This window comes from Stegostoma tigrinum, chromosome 9 (genome assembly GCF_030684315.1).
Source record: "Stegostoma tigrinum isolate sSteTig4 chromosome 9, sSteTig4.hap1, whole genome shotgun sequence".
Lineage (NCBI taxonomy): Eukaryota > Metazoa > Chordata > Chondrichthyes > Orectolobiformes > Stegostomatidae > Stegostoma > Stegostoma tigrinum.
The window spans coordinates 76,715,974-76,743,680 of NC_081362.1; the positions used below are offsets into that span (position 1 = coordinate 76,715,974).

General features: G+C 41.4%; 1 protein-coding gene across 6 annotated transcripts in view; it reads right to left on the bottom strand.

The window, feature by feature from the left end:
• Window positions 1-27,707, bottom strand: part of fmn2b (formin 2b) — a 479,083-nt gene that overhangs the window by 253,048 nt on the left and 198,328 nt on the right. For all 6 annotated transcript variants that reach the window (XM_059648647.1, XM_048536693.2, XM_059648646.1 and 3 more), the window contains one exon: window positions 6,231-6,318. In XM_059648647.1, the coding sequence (XP_059504630.1) occupies window positions 6,231-6,318 (88 nt within the window). The remainder of the gene's footprint in view (window positions 1-6,230; window positions 6,319-27,707) is intronic.

Here is a 27,707-nt window from a genome sequence, read left to right on the forward strand (position 1 = left end):
TTCCCCTGTGAGAGCAAGAATTGCTTCATGACAGTCTCGGCTTGAGAAGGATTAGGAAAGGCTGTTTGTAGATTGCTGATCTCTTCCTCCTATACAGTCAACACATGGTTATGTTCTACTATTGTTGGGCTATTATTCACAATTAAAACACAACCAAATTCACAATCGTTTCATATTGTATCTCATACAAGCTCCCGGTTCTGAACGCTATTCGATGTTTCCTACGCGTAGGAATACAAGGAATGGTTAACACTCCATAATAAGGCAAATGATCAGCACTGATCAAGTAGACAACATTGTTCAGCCCACTGACAGCGATGGACCTAACCAAATCTGCACACCTTGATGAATTCGTTGGAAACTGATTCTAGTGTTCCAATACGTGAGATTATCAGATGACAACCTGCAGCAGCTACCTGTTAAATATGGAATTATAGATCGTATCAATTCTAACACAGCAATCTAAAAAAGGTTTCAGTCAATGACTAACAATAGAACAAGCATTGAACTTTCAAGATTAGGTGGCTACCTCTGAATTACTGACCCTAAAATGGTCTCTTATGATATATGACTTTAGTCTTATTCAATAGTTTTCATTTAATTTCTTCAAACGTTAGCTGTGGATTGGTGGCTGCAGTCTTGATCTTTTAATAAAAGATTTGGGTTCAAATCCTGCGCCTGAGCATACAATCAAGCCGAGCATGCCAGCGCAGTGCCGAGGTTCGTGCTACACAGCTGAAGATGCTGTCGCTTAGTTGAGACCCCTTTGAACTGACATCTCATCTGTCATCTGATGGAAGCTTATATAGGGCGCTGTAACTAATATTTATCAAATCACCTACAATACATTCAAGAGCTTAACTGGGAATTTATTTCATTCCTGTTTATGAGAACTCGTGTGTAAATTGGCTGTTTGTGTTTATGCTAGAACAGCAAAAACACTTCCAAAAAATAATCATGGCAGTTCAGACAATTGAATATTCCAAGGCCACGAAAAGGGTCTAGGTATAGTTCACCGGCAAAAATTCACAGACCAGTTGATTACAGAAAGCAATTAAAAACACTGCATAAATGATATGAAAGACAGTAACTTGAATTTATAGACAAACATTGAGACAATGAATTTACATGTAAATACTTGGACTGAACATTAATTCAGGAATACCAGAATGATCTTCAACCACAATGGCACAAGTATTCAGTGAACCTTTCCAGATTCTGGATACATGCCAATTTGGCCCCTCAGAAAAGCATTTATGAGCCCTTAACAAAAGCAAAAGCAATCAGGGATAAATATAAAAAACACAGACTTTTATTTTCAAAACATTAATAAATTTCTGTCGCATTTTACACCAGAAAGAGAGAAAGTTTTGTCTACAGATGAAGTGGGCTCAGCAGAGATAATCCAGCTAGAGCATTCAGACTTAAACCAGTCCTCACTGCTAAGTTACATTTCCATCTTTTTCATATACTTCAACAAATTTCTAGATGTGCATTTAAGAATGGGGAGATGCCTCCATAAAGGTTACATACTGTTATCACATGGCCATATTGACATTGGCTCTGTACAATTACAGGATTAACATTAAACAACAGGTCAAGGCTGCCGATTATTGCAAAATTACAAAATACTTCCTTGGTTAACAATTCTAAAAAAGGTAGCAAAGAGCTCACTCCAGAACCAACTATATCCTCAAATACTATTTTGCTTGTCTCCACTAATCTGCGTTAACCGTTTTGGAGACTGTTCTTTCACATTGCCTTTTACATTGGAAATCAATTGGGTGGCCTCCTTTGAGCTGAGTGGAACGAGAATTTTAATTTCAAATTACAATTCAAAAAGTCTGAGGAACATGAAAAAGCCATGGCTTAAGGTTTACTTGCCAGGTAAGTTGACAGCCTTTATCAATTAAGACTCCTTCATGTCTCAGGTTCAATTTCACTTACAGCTCCTTTGCAAAGTCTATACCGAGTTCGAGCTGAAGGTCTACTCGCCAAGACCAAAGATAAGGCAAACATTATGAAAGCGGAAGCTTATTAGAACAGAGAGGGGAGATAGAAGAGGAGTAGGAAGTTTTTGGCAGGTCCAACAGCACAATTTTAATGAATGTTAGGTCTCTTCTATACAAAAGGACTTAGCTGCAGTTGCTCTGGCACACTCAAGGTGCACTTTGTGCCATTAAAATTTCCTTGATCCAATTCTAGTCAATGAACATTTGAAAAAGGAGTAGGAAAGAATGAGAAAATACTGTGCTGAGATGGTACTGTGGATAAATAGTGTTCGTAACGATCAGAGTCTCTATTCATCCTGAAAAGTGCGCTCAGGAACTGCATGCATTCCAATTCCAATATAGTAAAACTGCAAATGGTGGAGCCGATGTTTTGACAGGAATTTTTTTTGGGCTGGTGGGGGTGCATGTTATTGATGGAGGTGAGGTGCAACAGAATGGATCCCAAGTTTGAAGTAACTAAATTCAACCACTTGTGCCCCTGCTTTTTAACAGGGTACTCGAACACAGTCTGGTTTACTGCTCTAGCATTACATCACCAAGGGGGATTACTCCAAACAACGAACTGGAGATGGAAAAGGGCATGAAATCCATTCGTTCATTGGGACTTGCAAGTGCTGCAAAATTTCAACACATGCTGGGTGCATAAACGTTTCTGATGCTTCCACGTACGGCTGCGTAATAGCATGCTGTACGTTAAGAAACAAAAAAGTTACAGATTTTCATGTCAAGTCATTGTTAATATAATTGCACATCATGCAAGCCTTGCAGCGAACGTGTGTCATATGTAGCAGACCCACAGATGTTAGCTTGACTCCTTTATTCATTTGGTTCTCATTACTGACTCAAACTGACTCGAGTACTTGACTGGGGAAAACGACCATATCATTGTTTTCAGACTTCAGTCTATGACTTAACTGAAATACATCTGCCAGTACAAGAAATACCAAGTTCCTCTTGGCGCCAGAGCTGGCGCCGCAATATATGACTAGCACTTGGGGTTTTTTTTTTGATTTTAAAAGTTTGGTAACCCCCAGAAATCTCTCTCAGAACTCATTCTGTAACTAAATGTGTGATTCACAAACATCACTATTAATTCTTTTCAAAATTCTTCAGATTTATTGCAAAATATTCAGGAGATCAACATCTAACAGTGACAGGCATTACTGGAAAGCAGAGTAATTGCTGTGAAGCCTCAAAACTGTGGCACAACCTCCGTCACACAAAGTCAAGAGACACTTTTGCCACAATCCACCACCCGCCAGTCATCCTGAAGAACTGCCAACTGAGAAGCTCCCCATACTGCTGAGGTTACTTTCATCACATGACAGGCCCAAAGTTTTAGATTTTAAAATCAGTGGCTTGTATAGCATGCCTGACCCGTTAGAAGAATTTGCAAACCAAAACATTGCCACTTTTAGACCCATTCCCGAAGAAAACATGCAAGGCAAGTTTAATTTTGCTCTGCTGTCTCTTTTTCTAGGTGGTATCTCTGAAATATCACTATAACTTCTAGGTCACTCAAAGGGTCAACCAACCATCGCTTGGTTGCATCAATAAGATGGTGAATGGGAAATCAAGACAAAGAAATGCAAGGTTGTTCTCTAGTCAACTACGCTTAAAAGTACTTGGCTTCCAGACAAACGAGCAAAGTAAAAAGTACCCATCTCAGAATTACAACTTATCCACAGAACGTGTCCACTGTGGCAGTATTGAATCAAATCGAATACAATGTTTGCCTGTAACAGGACAACGCAATGCCCGAGAAAGGCTCAAATCATTTAAAACTTGACTAGTGTCTGTCCTTTATCAGTAAGTTCAAGGAAAAAGACCAATATGATCAGAAGAATTCCACATATACATGCCACCACTAAAGCAGCAGAGGAAGAGTGCAGCAGAGGAAATAAACAGACATGAAACCTCAGGGCTGACCTGACCTTTACATCATTGAAAAGCTGGGCATCAGCAAGTTGAGGCTTCGCCATGCAAATCATCAAGAAACCCAAGAACCAGGTTGTGAATGTGCACTGATATGCTGTCAAAGGAGTGAGGTGCTTTATGGAACTGTCAACACACATTGGACTTTTGCAATACAAGAGCCTCAACTTTGAAGTCAATTCAACGACTGAGCTATTGCAGCACGTGATTCAGGCTGCATTTCAAGGCACATTGAAAATCTCACCACAAAGGTAAATGGAAAAGTCAAGAGATTTCTGCATTTTTTTTTCTAAAATGAAGTAATATAGAGCCTAGACGAATGCAAATTGTTGGTAGCTACTGTTTCTCAACGGCAGGAAAGCCTCTGGCTACACTTATCTTGAATGTATTTGTATCTGCAGACATTTAAATCAACATGTTCAAAATAAATAAATGCAGTGCCAAATTTGCTAAAACTAGCTGACAAAGTAGCTGACAAAGTAGCAACAAAACAGGATCAATGTGCGGTGATCATGGAATCACAAACTGGAAAGGCAGAAGTGAAAGACTGGATGAATACAAATGCAGAGTAAAACGTGAAATTGAGCTACTCCACTATCTCCTGCCTTTATAAATACTGTGAAACATGGTCCCACTAGAAAGCAAACAACCCCTCTGGCATACAGCCACTGGATGATCCCATTCTAAGAGTCACATAAATGTGCTTTGAGAATCAAGTAATTCTTCAAAAGCCATTTGCAAGCTTTGAATCCAATTTAGATAACCATCTCGGATGAAGAACGAGTTAAATCAGACCGCTAAAATAAAAAAACAATCAAATGTGAAAGTTGGAGATCTGAAATAACAAACAACTACTGGAGTAACTCAGCCAGCCTGGTAGCATCTGTGAAGAGAAAATCAGTGTTAGAACAGAACTGGCTTAGGGTCACCGTTTCTGTTTTAAATGAGATCACAACTGATGTCAGGCAATATCCTACTTGAAGAAACATGTCCTGCCATTGTTAGAAATTTATATTACAAATATGTCCCATGTTTAATTCATTAAAACAACTTTCATCTCATTGCGAGGGACTACATTGTTAAATTAACAAAGGTTAGAATATGTATAACTAGTGAAAATGAATGCTCATATTACGCCTAATTTTTTTGAAGAATTATGGAAACATTATTTCCTATTTATCAAGATGCAGAGTGTCACATATGGAAAAATGCATTGTCCCCTTTGTGTACACTTCGTCCACTTAAGGTCATCACTCAAATGTACCAGCAGAGGTACTCTAGGGCATTAGAATATTCCATGCTTTAATGGAATAGAGTTTGGATGCATCTTGCTCACTACTTGTGTAGTTATTTGGAGAACTACACAAGAAACTTGTTTATGTCACATATCAGCTAGCTGCTTTTATTGATATTCTTAGGTGCATGATATTGATTAAGATATTAGGTCAATTTATATTGCTAGGCCAACACATTCTGAAATGTTGTTTGAGAACATTCATCAGGCTCAAATGTGATGTCAAGGCCTTTTTAAAACATCATTTCATAAAATTCACTATTCTTTCATTTGTATACTTGACTTCTCCGTCTACAAAGTTTTGACTTGTTGAAAGAGTGGTTTGGTTTGTAGTGCCGCAATTACTTAAAACACCAGGATGTAGGAGAGTAGCCTGGAGCATTTCCCCATATTCAGTGACTGCAGGGGCAAGAGGAGGAATCACTTCTTGCAGCTGCAATATTTTGTACGATAATGCAGAAAATATTTATATGTAAAAAGGTAGCACTTGGTTCCTCATGAAGATTAGCCCGACATACATCAAACAGCTGCTGATCAGTTCACAAGTGATGAAAACCTTATGAAATACATTCAAACTCACGCTCAAGACATCTGCATCACCTTTTTCCTCCAGACACACACCAACCTTTGCAAACTGTAATTTTAAATCCACATGCAATTCATTTTAAGCACTGAAACTCAACCCTTTTATTTAGGATTTACAATACAAGCTACGTTACAGGCTTACTGTTCAGAGGGTAAATTATGAATGACAGAAGTATCAATTCAAGTTACTACTGTTGAGGTTGATAGTGTATGCGCATTCATTACTTTAATGCAAGTTGACACTTATTCTATGCCCGCTTATCTTGTATCTGTCTACCTTCCAAATAGCCTTACCAATAACAGCTAAAAATCGTAACACATCATGAGTAGCTGTGAACAGATGCTGGAAAATCGTGACAAATAATTGTAGGAGTAATTTAGCTACAACGGCTGAACAAGCTTACCATTCTGGATATCCTTCATCTCCAAGTGAAGACTTGACATTAAAATTCCAACAGCCTGTGACCTCTTATTGTTCAGAAGTTTCACCACCTGCACAAGAAAGAATGAATACATCCCATGTTAGAAAACTAAAAAAATGCATAGCTATTTTACTGGAACAGTAGTGACAATTTCAGCTGACTGAAGGATTTTTTTTAAAAAAAGCCTCCTGTCTCAATCTTCATTACAATCTAACTTCACAATCAGAACAGGGGATGCTTAGTACAAGTTTCAGCTTCAGTCTCCAGAACAATCTCTAACATGAATCCAAAGTCACCCTGAAGGTGAGAAACTAGAGGAGTTCCGAAAGCAAATTCAAATGTTATCCTTTCCATGATCAAAGGAAGGCGGCCTTTTCTCCTTAACACTGCTTCGACTAGGAACTAGCTAACAAATGCCCTCTCAACTTTTGAGACATGTTCCAATCTGTATACTGAATATCACCATCAACTTGGACCAAAGATTTCCAAGATTTCTTTGTGAATTGCATTTAGTCAGATCCATTCCATTTTATAGTTGATCCACAAGTCAGCTTAAGAGCCAATACCTTTTGGGAGGAATGCAGAGAATGGTCAGGGAACACATTTATTTGGGTCTTTATGCAATTCTTTAAAAAGGGCAGCACAGCAAGATAAAGCCAATGAATATGCCAATACTATATCTGGGTTTCAATAATAGTCAAACAGTAATCATGAAATTTGAACAAGACTGGTTAACCTCAGTCAGAATATCACGTGCAATATTGGGCACAATACTACAGGAAAAACAACATTAAACCAGCAATCCCACAGGATAGATTCACCAACATGTTGCCAGGAATGAGAAATTACTTTTAAGGAGGGGCTGGGAGCACCCAAGAAATTAGCACTATTTATATTGCTGCAGACAGCTTGAGGGGGGATTTGAGAGATTTTGTGAGAAAAATGACCAAGAACCGAGGGGCCTCAAGCTTAGAAAAGAAAGCAAAAAGATCCTTTCGACAAATACACTCCTTCTCTCGCTTGCTTAAGTTTCAAGTGCGGAAATAACTTAGACAATTTGCTTTGCAATTAAGTCAGCAACGATTCCCAGAATAGGATTGGAATCTTGCCTACTTACAGATTTGAATTTAATGCATTGCATAATATTGATCCAATTTCAAAGATATTTTTGCAGCTTATGGTTAGGCCTTTTAGACTGAGACAAGAGCAGCTTATCTGATTAAAAAGTGTTTTGATGTGCAATGCAGATTGGTACATACTGCAGTGCAACATCACAGCTATCTTTAGTAGCAGCATGAAGGGTATTATTATTGGAAACATAAACACCTCCAACTTACATAAACAAGCCCATTTGTGCTAAAACTTTCTTAGTTTAATAGATTGAGTGCATGTTCCCTATACTCAGCGCTAGCTTCTAAAGAACATCCCCACTGAAGATCAGATCAGCACCATAAATCTGCCTCAGTGGGGATCCTGCAACATCTTAACACGATAGCAATCTTCCATTATTCACAACACTATTGAATGGTTGCCACCCATGCTGTAATCAATCATTTAGCCCACTCTGGATGAGAGTTTGCTCGCTGAGCTGGAAGGTTAGTTTTTCAGACGTTTCGTCACCATTCTAGGTAACATCAGTGAGCCTCCGACGAAGCGCTGGTGTTATGTCACAGTAGAGCGACCAGCCAATGGGGAACTTCAAACCAGCGTCTACAGGAAAACAACACATACAGACCAAATACTGAACTACAGGAGCAACCATCCCAACACCCACAAACGAAGCTGCATCAGAACATTATTCCAACGAGCCACCACACACTGCAGCACAGAGGAACTACGAAGAGCAGAAGAAAAATCACCTGTACAGCGTATTCAAAAAGAATGGGTACCCTATGAACACAGTCCGATTCCTCAGCAGTAAACCCAAACAGACAAAACGGGCTCAGAAACCATAACCACTCTCCCCTACATCAAAGACATTTCCGAAATGACTGCCAGACTACTCGGACCTCTTGGCATCAGGATAGCCCACAAACACACCAACACACAAACAGCAGCTAATGAACTTAAAAGACCCTATACAGATAACAAATAAAATGAACGTTATTTACAAAATACCTTGCAAGAACGGTGACAAACAATACATTGGACAAACTGGCAGAAAGCTAGCCACCAGAATACATGAACATCAACTAGCCACAAAACGACATGACCCACTATCACTCGTATCCTTACATACAGATGAGGAAGGACACCACTTTGATTGGGACAACACATCCATCCTAGGACAAGCCAAACAGAGACACGCACGAGAATTCCTAGAAGCATGGCATTCCAACCGGAATTCCATCAACAAACACTGGCTCCAAATCAATCTACCATCCCCTGAGAAAAAGAACAGGAAATGACATCACTAACCCAAGGAAACATAACTAGATAAATACAAAGTGGGACATAACACCAGCGCGAAGTCGGAGGCTCACTGATGATGTTACCTGGAATGGTGACGAAACGTCTGAAAACTAACCTTCCAGTTCAGCGAGCAAACTCACATCCAGATCCTCAACCTGAGCTACCAATCTTCTCAAAAAACTCGCTAATTCAGCCCACTATCTGCACACTTGCTCACTGAAGGTTTAATTCATCTACTGCCAACCCTCAACTTCTCCCAAGGAACTGCGCATTATATCTTTCCAGATATAATCACATTTCCTCTAGATGGCCTCAATGGAACTTGCCTTCACCACTTAGTCCAGATCCCAATGGCCAGTTGTGCAAACATTTTTATTTGTGGAAGTCACCATTACTTTCTCTTTCAACGCCCATTTTACTTCAAATTCATACTCTCTGGTTTGCAATCCTTTCACCAATGGAAGCACTGTCTCCTTAGGTGCTCCTTCAAACACCTCATGATTTTGATTACCTCTCTCAGATCTCAATCTGCTCTACAAAACTGCCCAACTCTAACCTACTCCACATTACCAAAGCTTCCTGAGGTTTGTAGTCATCCTCTTGAATCTCACCTGCACATTCTCTCATGTTTTAAAATATCACTCCAGAGGTGAGGCACCTGGAACTGGAAACAATATTGAAGTCAAACGAGCATTTATACAAATTCAGCCCAACTGCCTAGCCTTTGTACTCTGTTCCTATTAATAAAGCCTAGGATGCTTTATGTAGTATTAACCATTCTGGCAGAATGTCTGACGCTTGTGACTTATGCACATTTAAACTTGACTTTGCTCTTGTGCATTGGACTATTCATGTTATGTTGTTTCTCCACATTTTTCTTACCTTAACGAATTAACTTCAAATTTCTCACAATTAAATTTCATTTCCCACTAGTACTTGCAGTCCAACAGCCAGCCTGTCATTTTAAAGTTCCACACTTTGTTCCTCAAAGCCCACAATACTTTTGTAATCAGGTCTTCAACTTCTGCAAGTTTTATTTTGTTTGCAATTTTTATTTTTAAAAACATTCATTCATGGAACGCAGGCTTTGCTAGCTTAAAGGCACTGTTGACGGTGAGCTGCCTTCTAGAAACGTTGAAGTCCATTTGGTGCGGGTATACCTTCAGCAATTTTAGGGAGAGAGTTCCAGGATTTGGACCCAGGTGACAACGAAGGAACGGTGATATGCTTCCAAGTCAGGATGGCGAGCGGCTTGGAGGGGAACTTGCAGATGCTGGTGGTCCCATTGAACAGCTGCCCTTGGCCTTTTGCAAGGCAGTAAACATCAGTTTGGAAGCTGTTGTCTAAGGAACCTTGGTGAATTTCTGATAAGCCCCATACCAATGTAGGTTGACAGTATGTAACCTTGGAAGAGCAATCGTCTGAAATCCCACCCTCTGGAGACAGAGCAAATCTTCCTCCAGTCAAAAGAAAACAACTGAACTGTTATTACAGTCAATCACAGTCACTTTACCAATTTTGTATCCACGTTGCTTCTGTCCTTTTTTTTTATTCCCTATCTCCAACTTTACAGTCGTTAGACTTGAGCTCCTATTTCTTTACGCCAAGTTGTTAATAAAACTTCTAAAGTACAAGCAATTGTATATTCAGCTGCAGGTAGTGAATCATTGAGTCTATCCCACATAACTGGGAGAATTCACTTGAAATTAGAAACTCTGATTTTGCTTTTTAAAAAATCTGATAAATACCTATGCTGTCTCAAAAAAAACTTTATTCAACTGGAAGTCACAAATAATTTAATAGTTAAAAGAATTGTTACGTTAATGCATAGATCTCGGTATCAAATTTGCAATGTTTCAGCTGGAAACAAATAAGCTTGTGTAGCATTAAAGAAATTCTAGAGCAGACAGATGAATAAAGTTAAAGGGTTTTAATGCACTTATGCTTAAAAAGCAAGGTGACATGCTTTATTAATTGACAGGTCTAGCAATTTGTTTCATGTACCATACTAAAAAAACCTTTCATCAGATTTGTTTTAATGGCATTATTTGGATCAAGTTTCCTCAGATGATAAAAATCTGCGACAGCCATCAGGCACTACTAACTGAAATATTAGCCAGCTAAGGTAAGAGATTATTGACAAGTCGTCCGAAGCTTGAGATTTTTACGAGCATTATTACAAAGGTTGGCAGGGAGCAAAGGTTTTCCTTAACTACAATAATGTCATTCCTTTGATACACCCACTTTGTCAAACAATTTAAAAAGGCTCAACTAGCTTCCACCGTTCCAATCGGCATTTACCAGGAGAAAAAGATAGATTCCAACTTGATGAGATATTTTAACTTTGCACAAAATAAAATGCAAATAATGCCACATGCTTACATTCTTTCAACTTTATACAAATATTAACCAGTCAACTTGACAGCCAAAGCATTACACTGCAGCTTAATTAATAGGTTTGATTCATCCAAAATATAGTCGGAGCTGTCTGAGTGCGGTCTGTAATCAAGGACAAATAAAAACTGAATATTGCTCCACCACCACTTGGTGACCTGGATTAATTATGTCGAAGAACGACCTAGATCAGGCATCTTGAGTGACAACTCCAAATATCTACTGGTTCTAAGGAAATACCTTCCAGTACTACCCAAGGCCATGTAACATTACAATATAAACCAATGACTTCTATCCATGGAAATTCTCATTCATAACATTATAAATTTCTGCATCATTTCTTCTGATCGCAGCCTGATTGGATCAGCACAAAAAGTAACAGCATGACAAATAACAGGAAGCAGTCCGATAGCCTATTCCTGTCATATAATACCAAGTGATTTAAAGGCAAATATCTTCAAGCTAAAACTCAAAGTTTGACTCAATTCTCCCTTCATCGTTAAATTATCAAATGTTAGCTTCACTGTAACAATTCAACAGTAGAAACAATACTTTGCTTGGACAAATTTTATTCCTCCAGACAAAAAGTTACCATCAATTGCAAACAAGTGAAATCATATTAGCTGATTACATTGAATTATCTAGGTTTCAAATTTTCACTTCTTTTAGATGAAATCAGTTAATATACTGATTCTGGTTTGGCCTATCGCGCAAAAGGGGAGAAAGGATTCTTGGTCTTGCTCTCATCCTCCAGTTCTGAAATTATAGTTTATTGCCAAATAAAAACCACCTACTTGTATCCACATTATTCCAGTCCTACATTATTCCTGTCATCTCCCTAATATGTTTAGCATGAACTCTCTGCTATGGACAAATAAAAGGTCAAATTTTTATGGACAGGGCTTGCAAGTTCAATTTCAGATTAGGAAAAATTCAGTCTTAACTCGCCTGTTCCACACCATGTTCTCTCACTACACCATGGACTGCATAACACTTCTACCCCAGTTTTGCCAATTTTTTTTCCAGTGGTCAGCCACACACTTAGTATACCCGTTTCCAGGATCTTTCCTTTAAGTTAAGCTGCATTTAAGCAGATTACAACAAAGGCTCGTGATGTTATTATTATGTCGTAGCATGGGTTTTAAAGTGGACCAGACCATGCATAGCTTCATGTATGATTTGTATTGCTACCTTGTGTTATAAGGGGAAGGCACAATTTTGGTACTGTTTTAGACGTGCACTAACAACAATGCTATGGTTTCTGAATATTTATATTCGTGATTCACAAGTTTACAGCAGGGTTAGGGGGAACATTTCAGTTCATTACGGAATAACCGGAGAGAAATAAAATTTCTATTGTCATAAGGAGGGGTTCAGAGGCACAAAAATACATTCACTACCAAGAATGACAGCCAGCACGTGCAAAAATCAGCCATGGAGAAAAGAAGCTGTTCGTTCAGGGTCTCCAAAAATAGTCACAACTGGACAGAGATTCCAGAGTGCTTTCAACAAAATCTCTCAGACAAAATGCTGTAGAAAACTGAGCAAATACAAAATCTTCTGAAAGTGTTTCGACATCATTAACAGCAAGCTCCAGAAACTATGATACCACCAACTGATCAAGGAACTTTCAAGTGGTATGAGGGTGGTCCTTCACTAGGGTTTGAGTATTTATTGAGCATTGTTGAAGAAAATAAAATAGTTTCATCTTAATCTGTTATAATACAGTTGCAAATAGATCTTGTACACTTTTAGATAGATAGTTTGTTGTTTTTCTTTTACATTCAATAAGCCTACGTTCTTTCATCAAAATTACATTGCAGGCCTCTTGTGAATATATTCCATGTGTAACCATCATACTAAACAAACAAAATAAAACTTGTTTATCAAGCCAGGTTTGGCCTTGCAATCTGATTTTTCCAGTATCACTGTTGGCTGGAATCATAAAACGAAAATTCTATTATTCCTCAATCCATAAAATTCTTCCAATATTCCTTAATTTGCAATGTCTAACATACACAATCTGTGTGGCTGGATTACAATATCCTCTCTGATAGTCACCGTACTGCATTGTGAGGCAGCATCATTTAACATATTTTCTCTTTCTTGAATACAAAGGGCTGGATTTTGTGGGATTTGGCAGGGGGGGGGGGGGGGGGGGGCGGGGGAAGCAACACATTTGACTTCCCTCACCCCTGTCTGGAAGAAATGTTTGACCCTCCATGGAGGGGTGGGGGCAGTGAGGCAGACCGGGAGGGACAGTGGTGATCGCCTCGAATTACCTCTAGGATATCAATCCAGAAACTCAAACTCAACCTCAAAATAAGGAGGAGTAATATCTTAGGACTGAGTGGAGGAGGAATTCTTCACCCAAAGGGTCACAAATCTGTGGAATTCCCTCCACAGTGAAGCATTTGAGGCTACCTCATTAATGTGTTCAAGGCAAAGATAGATGGGTTTCTGAACAGGAAAAGGAATTAAATAGTTATGGTGATTAGGCAAGAACTGAGTCCATGAGAAGATCAGCCATGACCATATTGTTTGGTGGAGCAGGCTCTACGGGCCAGATGGCCTACTCTTGCTCCTATTATGGTCTGGGGATGCTGGTTGAATCCGAACCATTCACAAAAATGAAATCTGGAAATATTAATGATGAGCTTGAAACCATTGCTGATTGTTAAAAAAAGCATCTGTTTCACAAATGACCTCCGGCCTATTTGTGACTCCGGCCCTATCGCAAAGTGGTGGGCCTTCAATACTCCTCTGAAACAGTCTAGGAAGCCACTCAGTTCTAAGGGCAGCTAGTTTTGAGCAATAAATCACTGACCAGCCAGTGATTTCCACATTCCACAAGTGAATGAAAAATAAAAGAATGCCTGAATTTTGAAAAACAAACGCCACTTTGCAGCAACATGCTGCCAGTGATAAACAAGCAGAAAGAGTAGAACACCCATCTCTTACTAGCATAGAGTCCTCCCTTGATCTACTAGTCAATCTAAGTGACCAACAAATCCAGCAGCACAGCACAGCAGAAATCAGCAACAAATCCTAGATTTTGGCAAGGCTAAGATTTTTGGATGGGGAGGGAATGGTTATGTGTGGGAGGAGGTGAGAAGTGGAGGTTTTTTTGTTGCTTTTTTTTAGGGTTAGATGGGGGAAGCACAAATAGAAATTAGTAACAAAGAAGGGATCAACTTTGAACTAACACAAGACACACAGTTGTCAACTCTCAAAAAGATGAATCACCTCCTTTACTACTTCCTTAAAATTTTTCACCCTCAACCCCAGATATTGTGTAGATGGATTGGCAGCAGCTCTGATAGGCACAGGTAAACTCACTGCCAAAGTTTAAAAGTCCAAAGAAATTCATGCAGAACTCCATAGTTTGTATCCCCAACTAGACCATCATCTATTTGTGGTAATCTTTCAGAATTTTTAAAGAACTTTAGACGATTAATTATTTCATTACTTTGAACACCCTTCAAACTTATTTTTGAAAGCCCCAATGTCTTATAAAACCACAAAAGGGAAGTTCAAGTCTAGGTATGCTTGCTAATTTTAACTCTGATCAAAATTAATACCTTTGGCATTAGCTCGTAACATTTGTAAGCGTGGCTGTGAATCCACCTCGTGTATCTGGAAGTGTTCTCTGCTCATGTATATATTGAGCTGCCTTAAATTTATAATTTCAACAAAATAAGACTTTAGAAAATGGGTACAACTACACTGTCCAAAACGTAGGTTTAACAATGACCACAAAATCCAATGAACTCGAAGCGCTCTCAACTCTTATTGGTTCTTTAGTGAAGCTATCTTCCTGTTAATCTCAAAAAAATAAACAACTTGACTTTTCCCCAACTGTCCCCTGGAGCTGTAAGGCCATTATGATCATGACAAAATTGAGTTCTTGGATAGAGGAACTCAAAATAACTCCTCCACATTTCAAAACGTATAAAATATAAAATTTGCTATTACCATAATTTGACCTCACACTTGGCAGAAACCACAAATCAAAGAACATAGTTTTAAGAGAAGGCCCCAAGCTAAACAAATCAGGAACATTTTCACGACCAAATTGAAAAACAACCATGCTACTACACAGTAAGGTGAAGCCAGAAAACAATTTAAAATAAAGTGCTTTGTGATTACTTGAATTCAGAGGAACAAATGTTTTTGTGAGAAGATGTATTCCAATAAGAGCAAGTCACCATTTTGTACAAGAGCCCAAATATGCCTCAACTAACCATTTAGTAATTCTCGGCTTCAGCTTGGGCACTCTTGTAATGGATGTCAGAGCTTTTTGATATTGAGAATCTTAAATACTATGGCATTTCATAGTTTTAGAACCATGTGCGTAACAGATAACTGTTTCATTTTACTTTAACAGTAACCACCAGATTATTGCAATCAGCCACATTTCTCATCTCAGACCACTAAAGACTCCAAAATGAGAAAACATTCAACTTCTTACAATCCATTCCTAGCGTATGGTCGGAGGTTCATTGCATTTATGCGGAGAGCACTGCTACTGGTTGCGTAGGCTGTAAGACACAAAAAGGCAATGGAATTGGCTCTGATCCTGCCCCAACATGGCATATAGTCCACAGCAAAGCAGTTCACAGGATACACGTCAGGATGACAAACACTGGCCAGTTCTTTTCTTCATGGCCTGTACTGCTTCAAGTGCTATGGGTTTCGATCCAAGACGGGGCCATGGAATATAAAGAAAGCTATGAATCAGCTGTATTCTCATAGGAGAGTTTGGACATGGTCCTCAAGACAAAAACAAAGACTCACTTAAATTGTCAGGAAAACGGTTGTTTGGTGAAAAATTGGAAGCAAGATTCCAGTCTGTTTAAATTCACCAAAAGGTACTGAAATCTCAATCAGCAGCATCTAAGTCTGTTGGCCCTTCAGTTGCCCGAAAAGGAGGGTAAATCAGTTACGCTCACAATAATTAATTAAAAACTTGGGAAAGGTCGAACATAAACACAATCTACTAGGTTGTTTATGGATGGACTTAGATTGCTTCTCCCAAACATATCAAAATTGAGAAAGCAGTCAGTGGAGTACAGGGTGTCTTGGGAGACAGTGCAAATTGGATGATAGACCATGTTGCAATCCAGATGACTTCATTTTCCCTAGACTTTCAAGGATTAGAAAATTGACTGGAGCACAGAAAGGTCAGCCAACTCACCACATCACTCATTCGGTTTCCCCTGCCCAAGATTAATTTCTATCTTATTGTGTTTTTCCTTTGTAAAAATTATTTTTCCTCTTCACTTTGAACATGCAGCTACACTTCAAAAGCCACTTCACACAATCTCCATTTCAATGAATGTCTCTCCATATTGCAGCGCTTACTCAAGCCAACATTAGTCCCCACAGGATACCCTTAATTTCCACTGCAAATCAAAATAAATTGGTAATTCAAATGCCAGAACAATCTGTTTAATCATTGAACACCAATGCTCATCAGTAAACACACATGCTTAATTTATCCTTGATTAGGTAAGTCAACAAACATCTTAGGCAGATAATGCATAACAGATGCCCAAGCGCTAATGTATCCCCAAAATAAATCTCTCTACACTAAGACAATTTAAATGGAAAGTCTGGTGTCTTTGAGAACAAAGCAGATTCATTTATGAATTGATACCTCAATAGTAGACAGTGAAAGCTGCAAGTTCTTCCTCCCTACCAATCTCACCTAAACACTTCAATTTTTCTTCCTGTTTTTATGATATTGTAGAGATACCAACTCACACTGGGAGGAGTTCCATGCACGGCAGACGACTTCTGATACGTCACTCAAATCGGAACTTAAGTAAATCTTAACGAGGAAATGTTATTAGGTTATTTAATTACATGAGCAATCATGGCTGCATATGCATTTCTATGCAGTAGCCAGCCAGTGGCGGTCAGAAACAGGAAGCCCAGCCAATATTTCCCCTCCTAGCTAAGTAGTAATAGCTGTTGTATGAACAGTCCATACTGCTATTCATCAAGTTCGATAAAATTCTTGAACTATTGCTCAATAGGAAAAAAAAGCAAACAATTTACTGTCACCATCCTCTTTCAGGGTAGGAATCTTCAGGGCATACCGCGTCTCATGTGGTCAAGGAAAACTAGTACGCGGTCTAACTAGAAGAGGCTATTGTCTTAAACCAGATGCAGTTCATTTCACGTTAGCAACTAAACACAAGTTACACCAGGATGATAGAGGCTAATCTGAATCTTTGCACTGACTCATTTAAGGTGGAAAGCGGCTCTCCCAAGCCCATAGATCATAATGTGCACTGCCTAAGGTTTTTTCTCACTAGTAACTCTTCCAAATTATTAGACCCTTATAAATCAATACCCTCATCATCCCAGCTACCTCAGCACAGAATAAGTGTCAAACTGTTACACAGATAGTAGGAACTGCCGATGCTGAAGAATCGGAGATAACAAGGTGTGGAGCTGAATGATGCTGCTTGGCCTGCTGTGTTCATTAAGTGTCAAACTGTGTCTACTTCTTACAGCCAGAAAAATGCTCTTACAACAGAGACTAGAAATGGACAAATATAACACGTTACAAGTTTAGTTTGCATTATCAAACCAAAGTGCAATTAATGGTTCTCAACAGCAATATTTCATGATAGGAAAAGGATCCGACGAGACAGCATCATTTAGATTTCATTTGAATCGCATATCTATCCTTCACTTGCTCTACCACATCTAAAAATAATGGCAAACGTCATCAATACCTCCTTGCTATTCAGACAGGAAAATGTGGGCTATACCTTAAGGAGACATCACAGCAACAAAAATGAACGACCCTGCATTTATTAACCGAACACTTCCACAAGTGTAGATAAGAATTTGTCAACTGCACAACTGCATGTAAATTTGTTCATGCTATTTTTGTTTAATCTGCTTCGAAGAAAGAGATAACACCAGATTTTGTTTTCAAGCTAAGCCTTTGCTCTTCAAAGCAGTGGTGACTCTACATCAAAACAGCTCAATATGTTGAGCTGTTTACTTGAAGGCACATCATGTATGTAACCAGAGCCATCTGGATACAGTGTTCCAACAGGGGCATTCCTCAAAACATGAAGATGTAACTATTATCTGAAGTTGTGCTGAAATGTGTTTTGAGACTACTGGACTCCTGCTGATAGAACAGCCCACTGGGAGATCAAATTTAACAGCTCAAGTTATAAACATGGCTTACGGTAACATTCCAACACAATGGGAAACCGATTTATCTCTAGCACCTTTCGACATCAACCCATCATTTCTATGGGTAGGAATGGGCTGCTGATAGAATTCCTTAATCACATTCATATTTATCACACGACTTGCAATCTATGGAATCCTACAAATTTAAAGCAGTCTCACAACTAGTCATATTCTGATTTCCAAGCAGATGAGTGATGACTGACTTGAAATGGAAATGTTTGCTTCAAATTTTCTCAAATCTACATTGCAAATTTCCTTCTCTGCGTTCCTGTTTCAACAGCCAATATTCAAAACGGAAAGCAAGTCTTGATCCTACACCACCTTCTCTCCCCCACCCCCGCCACCCAGAAGGTCAAATTTACTTCGTACATAGAGCCAATTTTCACCCTACCATTTCACCCCCTCAAAAATTTCCAATAATTATCGTTTAGTGATGATTCTCTTGTGTTCCCCAGGATAATACATCTCAGTTCACCCAACTTCCATGCAAGTTAAAATGTTAGAACTTTAAGACTTCTGAGCTGAGCAATTCCATTTGCAAACAAATACTTGCAGGATACAAGAAATCCTCCTTCACGAAAAAGCAACTTTTCACTTAGTGATAGTAGGAACTGCGTATGCTGGAGAATCTGAGATAACAAGGCATAGAGTTGCATGAACACAGCAAGCCAAGCAGGAAAGCTGAAGAAGAAGAAGGGTCTAGCCCTAAAACATCAGTCTTCCTGCTCCTCTGATGCTGCTTGGCCTGCTGTATTCCTGTATTGGCCAGCTCTACAACTTTTCAGTAAGTGACTGAATTGGATCTGGGGCAAAACACTCAGTCGTCTTAAATTGCATTCAGTGAGCTAAGAACTGGCTCAGAGATTATCACAGCACTCTTGTGGTGTAGTGGTTTGTCCCTTCTTGTGGACTTGGAGATCTGTGTCCTCAAGTCTCCAGCTGTTCCAGAGGAGTGTAAACTCTCTGAACAGGTTGATTGCAAAGTATCTTCATGGCTCATAATCCTGATAATTCTGTGGCCAATTTAATTCAATCCCTCAGTAATGATTTAGAGACAGTAGGAACTGCAGATGCTGGAGAATCTGAGATAAAAAGGTGTAGAGCTGGATGATCACAGCTGACCAAGCAGCAGAGGAGCAGGATGGCTGATGTTTTGGGCCTAGACCCTTCTTCAGAAATGGGGGAAGGGAATGGGGTTCTGAAATAAATACGGAGAGAGGGGAGGTGGATAGAAGATGGATGGGGGAGAAGATAGGTGGAGAGGTGGTAGGCAGGTTAAAAAAGCAGGAATGGAGCCAGTAAAAGGTGAGTGTAGGTGAGGAGTTAGGGACGAGATAGGTCAGTCCAAGGAGGATGCACAGGTCTAGGGAAACTGATGAAGTTAGTAGATTGGAGATGGGGAAAATGGAGCTGGACGTGGGAGGAAGGACAGGTTAGGGACGCGGGGACAAGCTGAGTTGGTTTTGGGATGCGGTAGGGGGAGGTGAGATTTTGAAACTTGTGAAGTCCACATTGATACCATTGGGCTGCAGGGTTCTCAAGCGGAATATGAGGTGCTGTTCCTGCAACCTTCGGGTGGCATCATTGTGACACTGCAGGTGGCCCAAGATGGACATGTTGTCAGAGGAACGGTGGGGGGGTGGTGGGGAGTTGAAACGGTTCGCGACTGGAGGTGCAGTTGTTTGGTGTGAACCAAACGTAGGTGTTCTGCAAAGCGGTCCTCAAGCCTCCGCTTGATTTCCCCGATGCAGAGGAGGCCACAACGGGAACAGCGAATGCAGGATACCACATCAGCAGATGTGCAGGTGAACATCTGCTTGATGTGGGAAGTCTTCTTGAGGCCTGATATAGGGGTGGGGGAGGTTTTGCACTTCCTGCTGTTGCAGGGAAAAGTCTTCCCAAGACGCACCTCATTCTGCTTGGGAGCCCTGCAGCCCAATGGTATCAATGTGGACTTCACAAGCTTCAAAATCTCCCCTCCCACTACCGCATCCCAAAACCAGCCCAGCTTGTCCCCACCTCCCTAATCTGTCCTTCCCTCCACATATCCCCTCCTCAAGACCTATCCCCTCAAGTCCCACCCCCATCTCCTACCTACTAACGTCATCTCGCCCCCTTGACCTGTCCGTCCTCCCTGGACTGACCTATCTCCTCCTTAACTCCCCACCTATACTCATCTTTACCAGCTCCATCCCCACCTCTTTGACCTGTCTCTCCCCTCTCTACCTATCATCTTCTATCTGCCTTCCCCCCCCGCCCCTCCCTATTTATTTCAGAAACCCCTTCCCCTCCCCCATTTCTGAAGAAGGGTCTAGGCCTGAAACATCAGCGTTCCCGCTCCTCTGCTTGGCCTGCTGTGTTCATCCAGCTCTACACCTTGTTATCCAAGATCCCACTGCAAATCACTTCGCATACTTGAACAGCAGCTAGTTTTATTGATTTAATTGTTTAAAGTTAAGATAAGAGATCAAACCTTGATACCACTGTGGGAGCTTCATTCAATTGTTCAAAGGTACAAGGTAACCGCAGCCATCTTCTCAAAGGAAGCAAAAATTGTCAAGAAACACACAGCTCAGCATTGGTGGTTATTATTTAAAAAAAGGCTCTCAGATGGTTCCAGTTCAAATCTGATGGTTCTTTTTTAAAAAAAAATGCTGTTCAGGGACTGGGCGGGGGAGGGGGGCCGCGAGGAAAGACAGCCACCTACATGTCAACTTTATCTTCCTCATTTGAAATTACCCCAAATAGCATAATCTAAAATTGCACAATTAGTAACTTGAAAAAACCTAAAATATTTGATTGCCACCAATACATTTCTATCAGTGTAACGCTTAAGCTTTTCCAGAGCCAAACTTCATGTTGTGCTCAAGGTCTTTGTCAAACACTGTTCCTCAGGTGGCCAAATGCTGCATGGAAACATTACATGTGTTGTTGAATTATGTAGTCGGCATCTGTCCTCCTGGAGGAGGAAGTTCCCGAGGTGTGGGAATTAACCCATATTTGTCCAGTGGCCTCCTGTGGATCATAACAATCCAAAATAAGCCCTTTACTGAGCTTCATCGCAGCAAGTAGGTTAACAGGAGGGCAGAGGAAGCACCTCAACAATGGGAAGCTTTCCAAACCAAAAAGAAAGTGCAATTCTCATTCACACCCATGGGAATTTCGAGCCAAACACCACCCAAATTTGAGAATCTTCTGCCAATGATTCTGTCAGTCTCCGATAGTGCTTGTCTGTAGCTGAACCTAACAGAAGGAGCTTGCGAAAACCACAGAGCATGCTACTCACCTGGTTCAGAAGCGAGGTGAGAATGAGTGCGAGAAAGGAGCATGGAACCAGTTAGCCGCCTCAGGACCCAGAACACCAGGTGTGGAAGAAATTCATTCACAATTTTGACAGACTAAATCAAAGACAAATGTTCCAATTTAAAAACCTCAAAAAACACAGAAGTCCAACTCTCACATGTTCTCTTCTGGCTGGATCGAGGCATAATTTTTAAAAAAATAACTCCGCACACTTTCTTGGGGTATTGGGTCTGGTGCTAAGTTCAACATTTGCTACCCATCTCTAAATTTCTCTTGAGCTAAGTGACTTGTTTGACCTCTAAGGGCCGTTCAATTTGCCTCAATCAGTACAGATTTGGACCCACATATTAGGCCAGAGCAGACACGGATGGCAGGTTTCCTTTCCTAAAAATAGGACATTAAATGAACAAAGTGAGTTTTTAAAATCACAACACAGCACAGGAACAGGCCCTTCAGCTACCGCTGGAGCTGATTCCTGGTCCTTGTTTACGTCTGCTACTAACTTCCCATGCACAGTATCTGTTCCTCTGCTCATCTTTAGTTCATGCGTCTACCAAGATATGGTTTAAACATTGTTAATATGCCTGCTTCCACCATCTGCACTAGTAGTGCATTCCAGGCACCCATCACCCTCCGAGAAAAACTTTGCCCAGACCTCTTCCGTAAACTTTGTCCCGCTCACCTTGAACCGGCATCCTCTTGTGGTTGACCTTTTCAGATGGGGAAAAAGACTAATCTGCCCTATCTATACCACAATTTTATAGACCTCTATCAGGTTGCCCCTCAGCCTCTGTCTTGTCAGGAAAACAGTTTATCCAAATTCTCCTTTTACCATCAGCCCACTAGAGCAGGCAACAACCCAGTGAAACTTTTGTACCCTCTCCAAAGCATCCAGGTCCTTCTGGTAGCATGACAACCAAAACTGCACACAATATTGGGAATGTAGCCCAATATTGGGAATGTAGCCCAACTAACATTTTGTACAGCTGTAACATAAGTTATCAACTTTTGAGAGATATACCCTGGCTGACAGTGACATTGGCCACAGTCACAATTACCAGCATCAGATTTACGTTCCAGTTTCAAATTAATGTCAGCTTTGAAATCCAATTAGCTACCTTGCTAATTTTCAACATATGTCTCCCAGAGTACTGTCCCACTCCTGTGCAATAATAGTCCAATGACACTACTGCCACATCACAATATTTGGATAGCACCCTTATTCTGGCTTTCAGGGAAAACAAACAAGTGAGATTTTTGGTTCAGTAAAAAGACATTTCAGACTTTGAAATGAAGTAGATTGTCCACTGGTTAGGCACAAACCAAGTCATGTAGAACCTGTTCTGTCCTTAAGTTTAAAAGACAGAAGTGATCCTTTTTAAAAAAGATGGAAAATCTTTGTTTGACTTTAAATGGGCTTTGCTGGGGTAAAAAAACTTTGCTACTAATGATTACATGATGCAATTTAACACAACATCTGGGCAGCTCCACACAGCAATTACCGGGACAGAACATAGACAATCTCTCGAAATCTTACCCTCGTGCGGCATGGACAATGCAGTCAAAAAACACAAAAGATAAACATACTCCCCAGCAGGGGCTGCTAAGAAAGTGCTATGTAAAGCAGGTTTACGTTATTCAAAAACCTGGGTTTATTCCTAAGGCATAGAAACCAATCTTGCTAATGGTAAGTGTTACTTGGAGATGCTAGTAGTCCCATTTATCACTGAAGATAAACAATGCACCACACATAGAAACCAAATGTCAAACTGAGTTGGATTTATCCATGTCATCTGGCCACAACACCTCTGGCCTCAAGAAGTCAACCGTAATTTCCGGACTCCCTTATTACATCCAAGTGATCCAAGGCCATAACACATCCAACAGTAGGGTCAGGCTCTGAGCTACTAGCTAAGCTGGTCTCAAGTTCAAGTAAGTTTCATTGATACCTTGTTTTCAAATAAAAAAAAAGCAAACTTGTACTGTCAAAAAGTTGACCAAGTCTCTACATGATCCTAACTTCCACAAAGCAAACAGACATGTAAAATTTTCTGTAGGTATTTAAACAGTGGGATTGCTCACGTGAGTCAGTAAAGAAAAAAGTTGATTGTGGTCCTAATGGCGTTCAGTCCCATCCTTCAACCAATCTGAACAGTTCCAACATGTGCCAGTACAACTATCCAGAGACAGGATGTCTTCTCAATGCTGTACTCAAATTTGACAGGAGTTGAAAGGCTGTTTGCTGACATGCACAAAGATAAATACAGAGATAATGGGAACTGCAGATGCTGGAGATTCCAAGATAATAAAATGTGAGGCTGGATGAACACAGCAGGCCAAGCAGCATCTCAGGAGCACAAAAGCTGACGTTTCGGGCCTAGACCCTTCATCAGAGAGGGGGATGGGGTGAGGGTCCTGGAATAAATAGGGAGAGAGGGGGAGGCGGACCGAAGATGGAGAGTAAAGAAGATAGGTGGAGAGGGTGTAGGTGGGGAGGTAGGGAGGGGATAGGTCAGTCCAGGGAAGACGGACAGGTCAAGGAGGTGGGATGAGGTTAGTAGGTAGCTGGGGGTGCGGCTTGGGGTGGGAGGAAGGGATGGGTGAGAGGAAGACCCGGTTAGGGAGGCAGAGACAGGTTGGACTGGTTTTGGGATGCAGTGGGTGGGGGGTGGGGGGGGGGGGGGGGGGGGGGGGGGAGAAGAGCTGGGCTGGTTGTGTGGTGCAGTGGGGGGAGGGGATGAACTGGGCTGGTTTAGGGATGCAGTAGGGGAAGGGGAGATTTTGAAACTGGTGAAGTCCACATTGATACCATATGGCTGCAGGGTTACATAGAACATAGAACATAGAACAGTACAGCACAGAACAGGCCCTTCAGCCCACAATGTTGTGCCGACCATTGATCCTCATGGATGCACCCTCAAATTTCTGTGACCATATGCATGTCCAGCAGTCTCTTAAATGACCCCAATGACCTTGCTTCCACAACTGCTGCTGGCAACGCATTCCATGCTCTCACAACTCTCTGCGTAAAGAACCTGCCTCTGACATCCCCTCTATACTTTCCACCAACCAGCTTAAAACTATGACCCCTCGTGCTAGCCATTTCTGCCCTGGGAAATAGTCTCTGGCTATCGACTCTATCTATGCCTCTCATTATCTTGTATACCTCAATTAGGTCCCCTCTCCTCCTCCTTTTCTCCAATGAAAAGAGACCGAGCTCAGTCAACCTCTCTTCATAAGATAAGCCCTCCAGTCCAGGCAGCATCCTGGTAAACCTCCTCTGAACCCTCTCCAAAGCATCCACATCTTTCCTATAATAGGGCGCCCAGAACTGGACGCAGTATTCCAAGTGCGGTCTAACCAAAGTTTTATAGAGCTGCAACAAGATCTCACGACTCTTAAACTCAATCCCCCTGTTAATGAAAGCCAAAACACCATATGCTTTCTTAACAACCCTGTCCACTTGGGTGGCCATTTTAAGGGATCTATGTATCTGCACACCAAGATCCCTCTGTTCCTCCACGCTGCCAAGAATCCTATCCTTAATCCTGTACTCAGCTTTCAAATTCGACCTTCCAAAATGCATCACCTCGCATTTATCCAGGTTGAACTCCATCTGCCACCTCTCAGCCCATCTCTGCATCCTGTCAATGTCCCGCTGCAGCCTACAACAGCCCTCTACACTGTCAACGACACCTCCGACCTTTGTGTCGTCTGCAAACTTGCTGACCCATCCTTCAATTCCCTCGTCCAAGTCATTAATAAAAATTACAAACAGTAGAGGCCCAAGGACAGAGCCCTGTGGAACCCCACTCACCACTGACTTCCAGGCAGAATATTTTCCTTCTACTACCACTCGCTGTCTTCTGTTGGCCAGCCAATTCTGTATCCAAGCAGCTAAGTTCCCCTGTATCCCATTCCTCCTGACCTTCTGAATGAGCCTTCCATGGGGAACCTTATCAAATGCCTTACTGAAGTCCATATACACCACATCCACAGCTTGACCCTCATCAACCTTACTAGTCACATCCTCAAAAAACTCGATAAGGTTTGTAAGGCATGACCTACCCCTCACAAAGCCGTGTTGACTGTATTTGATCAAGCCATGCTCTTCCAGATGGTCATAAATCTTATCCCTCAGAATCCTTTCTAACACCTTGCAGACGACAGACGTGAGACTTACCGGTCTATAATTGCCGGGGATTTCCCTATTTCCTTTCTTGAAGAGAGGAATTACATTTGCCTCTCTCCAGTCCTCAGGTACGACTCCAGTGGAGAGCGAGGATGCAAAGATCTTCGCAAGTGGCGAAGCAATTGCATTTCTCGCTTCCCAAAGCAGCCGAGGACAAATCTGATCCGGGCCTGGCGACTTGTCAATCTTAATGTTTGACAAAATTTTCAGTACATCAGCTTCCTCTATCTCTATCCATTCCAGCATGCACACCTGCTCTTCAAAGGTTTCATTCACTACACAGGTCGTTTCTTTCGTAAAGACAGAAGCAAAAAACTCATTTAGGGCTTCCCCTACCTCCTCAGGCTCCACACACAAGTTCCCTATGCTATCCCTGATCGGCCCTACTCTTTCTTTAACCATTCTCTTATTCCTCACGTAAGTGTAAAATGCCTTTGTGTTTTCCCGGATTCCTTCTGCCAAGCCTTTCTCGTGCCCCCTCCTGGCTCTCCTCAGACCATTTTTGAGCTCCTTCCTTGCCTGCATGTAATCCTCTCTAGCTGAACTTGACCCTAGCTTCCTCCACCTTATGTAAGCTACCTTCTTCCTTTTCACTAGAAGCTCCACCGCTCTCGTCATCCAAGGTTCCTTTATCTTACCCCGTCTTGCCTGTCTCAGAGGGACATATTTACTCATCACTCCCAACAACTGTTCCTTAAACCATCTCCACATGTCTATAGTTCCCTTACCATGGAACAACTGCTCCCAGTCCATGCTTCCTAACTCGTGTCTAATCGCATCATAGTTTCCTCTTCCCCAATTAAATATCCTCCCATTCTGCCTAATCCTCTCCTTCTCCATAGCTATGTAGAATGAGAGAGTGTTATGGTCACTATCACCAAAATGCTCTCCCACCACAAGATCTGATACCTGCCCCGGCTCGTTTCCGAGCACCAAGTCTAGAATGGCCTCTCCCCTCATCGGCCTGTCAACGTACTGTGTTAGGAAACCCTCCTGAACACACCTTACAAAAACAGCTCCATTCAAATCTTCTGCTCGGAGGAGGTTCCAATCAATATTAGGAAAGTTAAAGTCACCCATTACAACAACCCTACTGCGTCCACACTTTTCCAAAATCTGTCGACCTATGCTTTCTACAATCTCCCTGCTGCTATTGGGGGGCCTGTAGTAAACCCCTAACGAGGTGACTACTCCCTTGCTGTTCCTAATTTCCACCCATACTGACTCAGTAGGCAGATCTTCCTCGACAATGGAAGCTTCTGTAGCTGTGATACCCTCTCTGATTAGTAGTGCTACACCCCCTCCTCTTTTTCCCCCCTCCCTATTCTTTTTAAATGTTCTAAACCCTGGAATATCCAGCAACCATTCCAGCCCATGAGAAACCCATGTCTCTGTTATGGCCACAACATCATAGCACCAGGTACTGATCCATGCTCTAAGTTCATCACTTTTATTCCTGATACTCCTTGCATTAAAGCAAACACACTTTAACCGATCCCTTGGTTCCTTCCCAGGAAAATCCTTCCCACTAGCTGGTCTACCTCTTGCTACTGCCTCACCTGCATCAACGCTCACCTCTGGTATACAGCTCAGGTTCCCACCCCCCTGCCATACTAGTTTAAACCCTCTCGAACTACTCGAGCAAACCTTCCACCCAGGACATTGGTCCCCTTCCAGTTCAGATGCAACCCGTCCTTCTTGTACAGGTCCCACCTTCCCCAGAAGGCATCCCAATTATCAACATATCTGAAACCCTCCCTCCTACACCAGCTGCGTAGCCACGTGTTCAGCTGCGCCCGCTCCCTGTTCCTCACCTCGCTATCTCGTGGCACCGGTAGTAAACCAGAGAACACTACTCTGGTTCCCAGGCGGAATATGAGTTGCTGTTCCTGCAACCTTCAGGTGGCATCATTGTGGCACTGCAGGAGACCCAT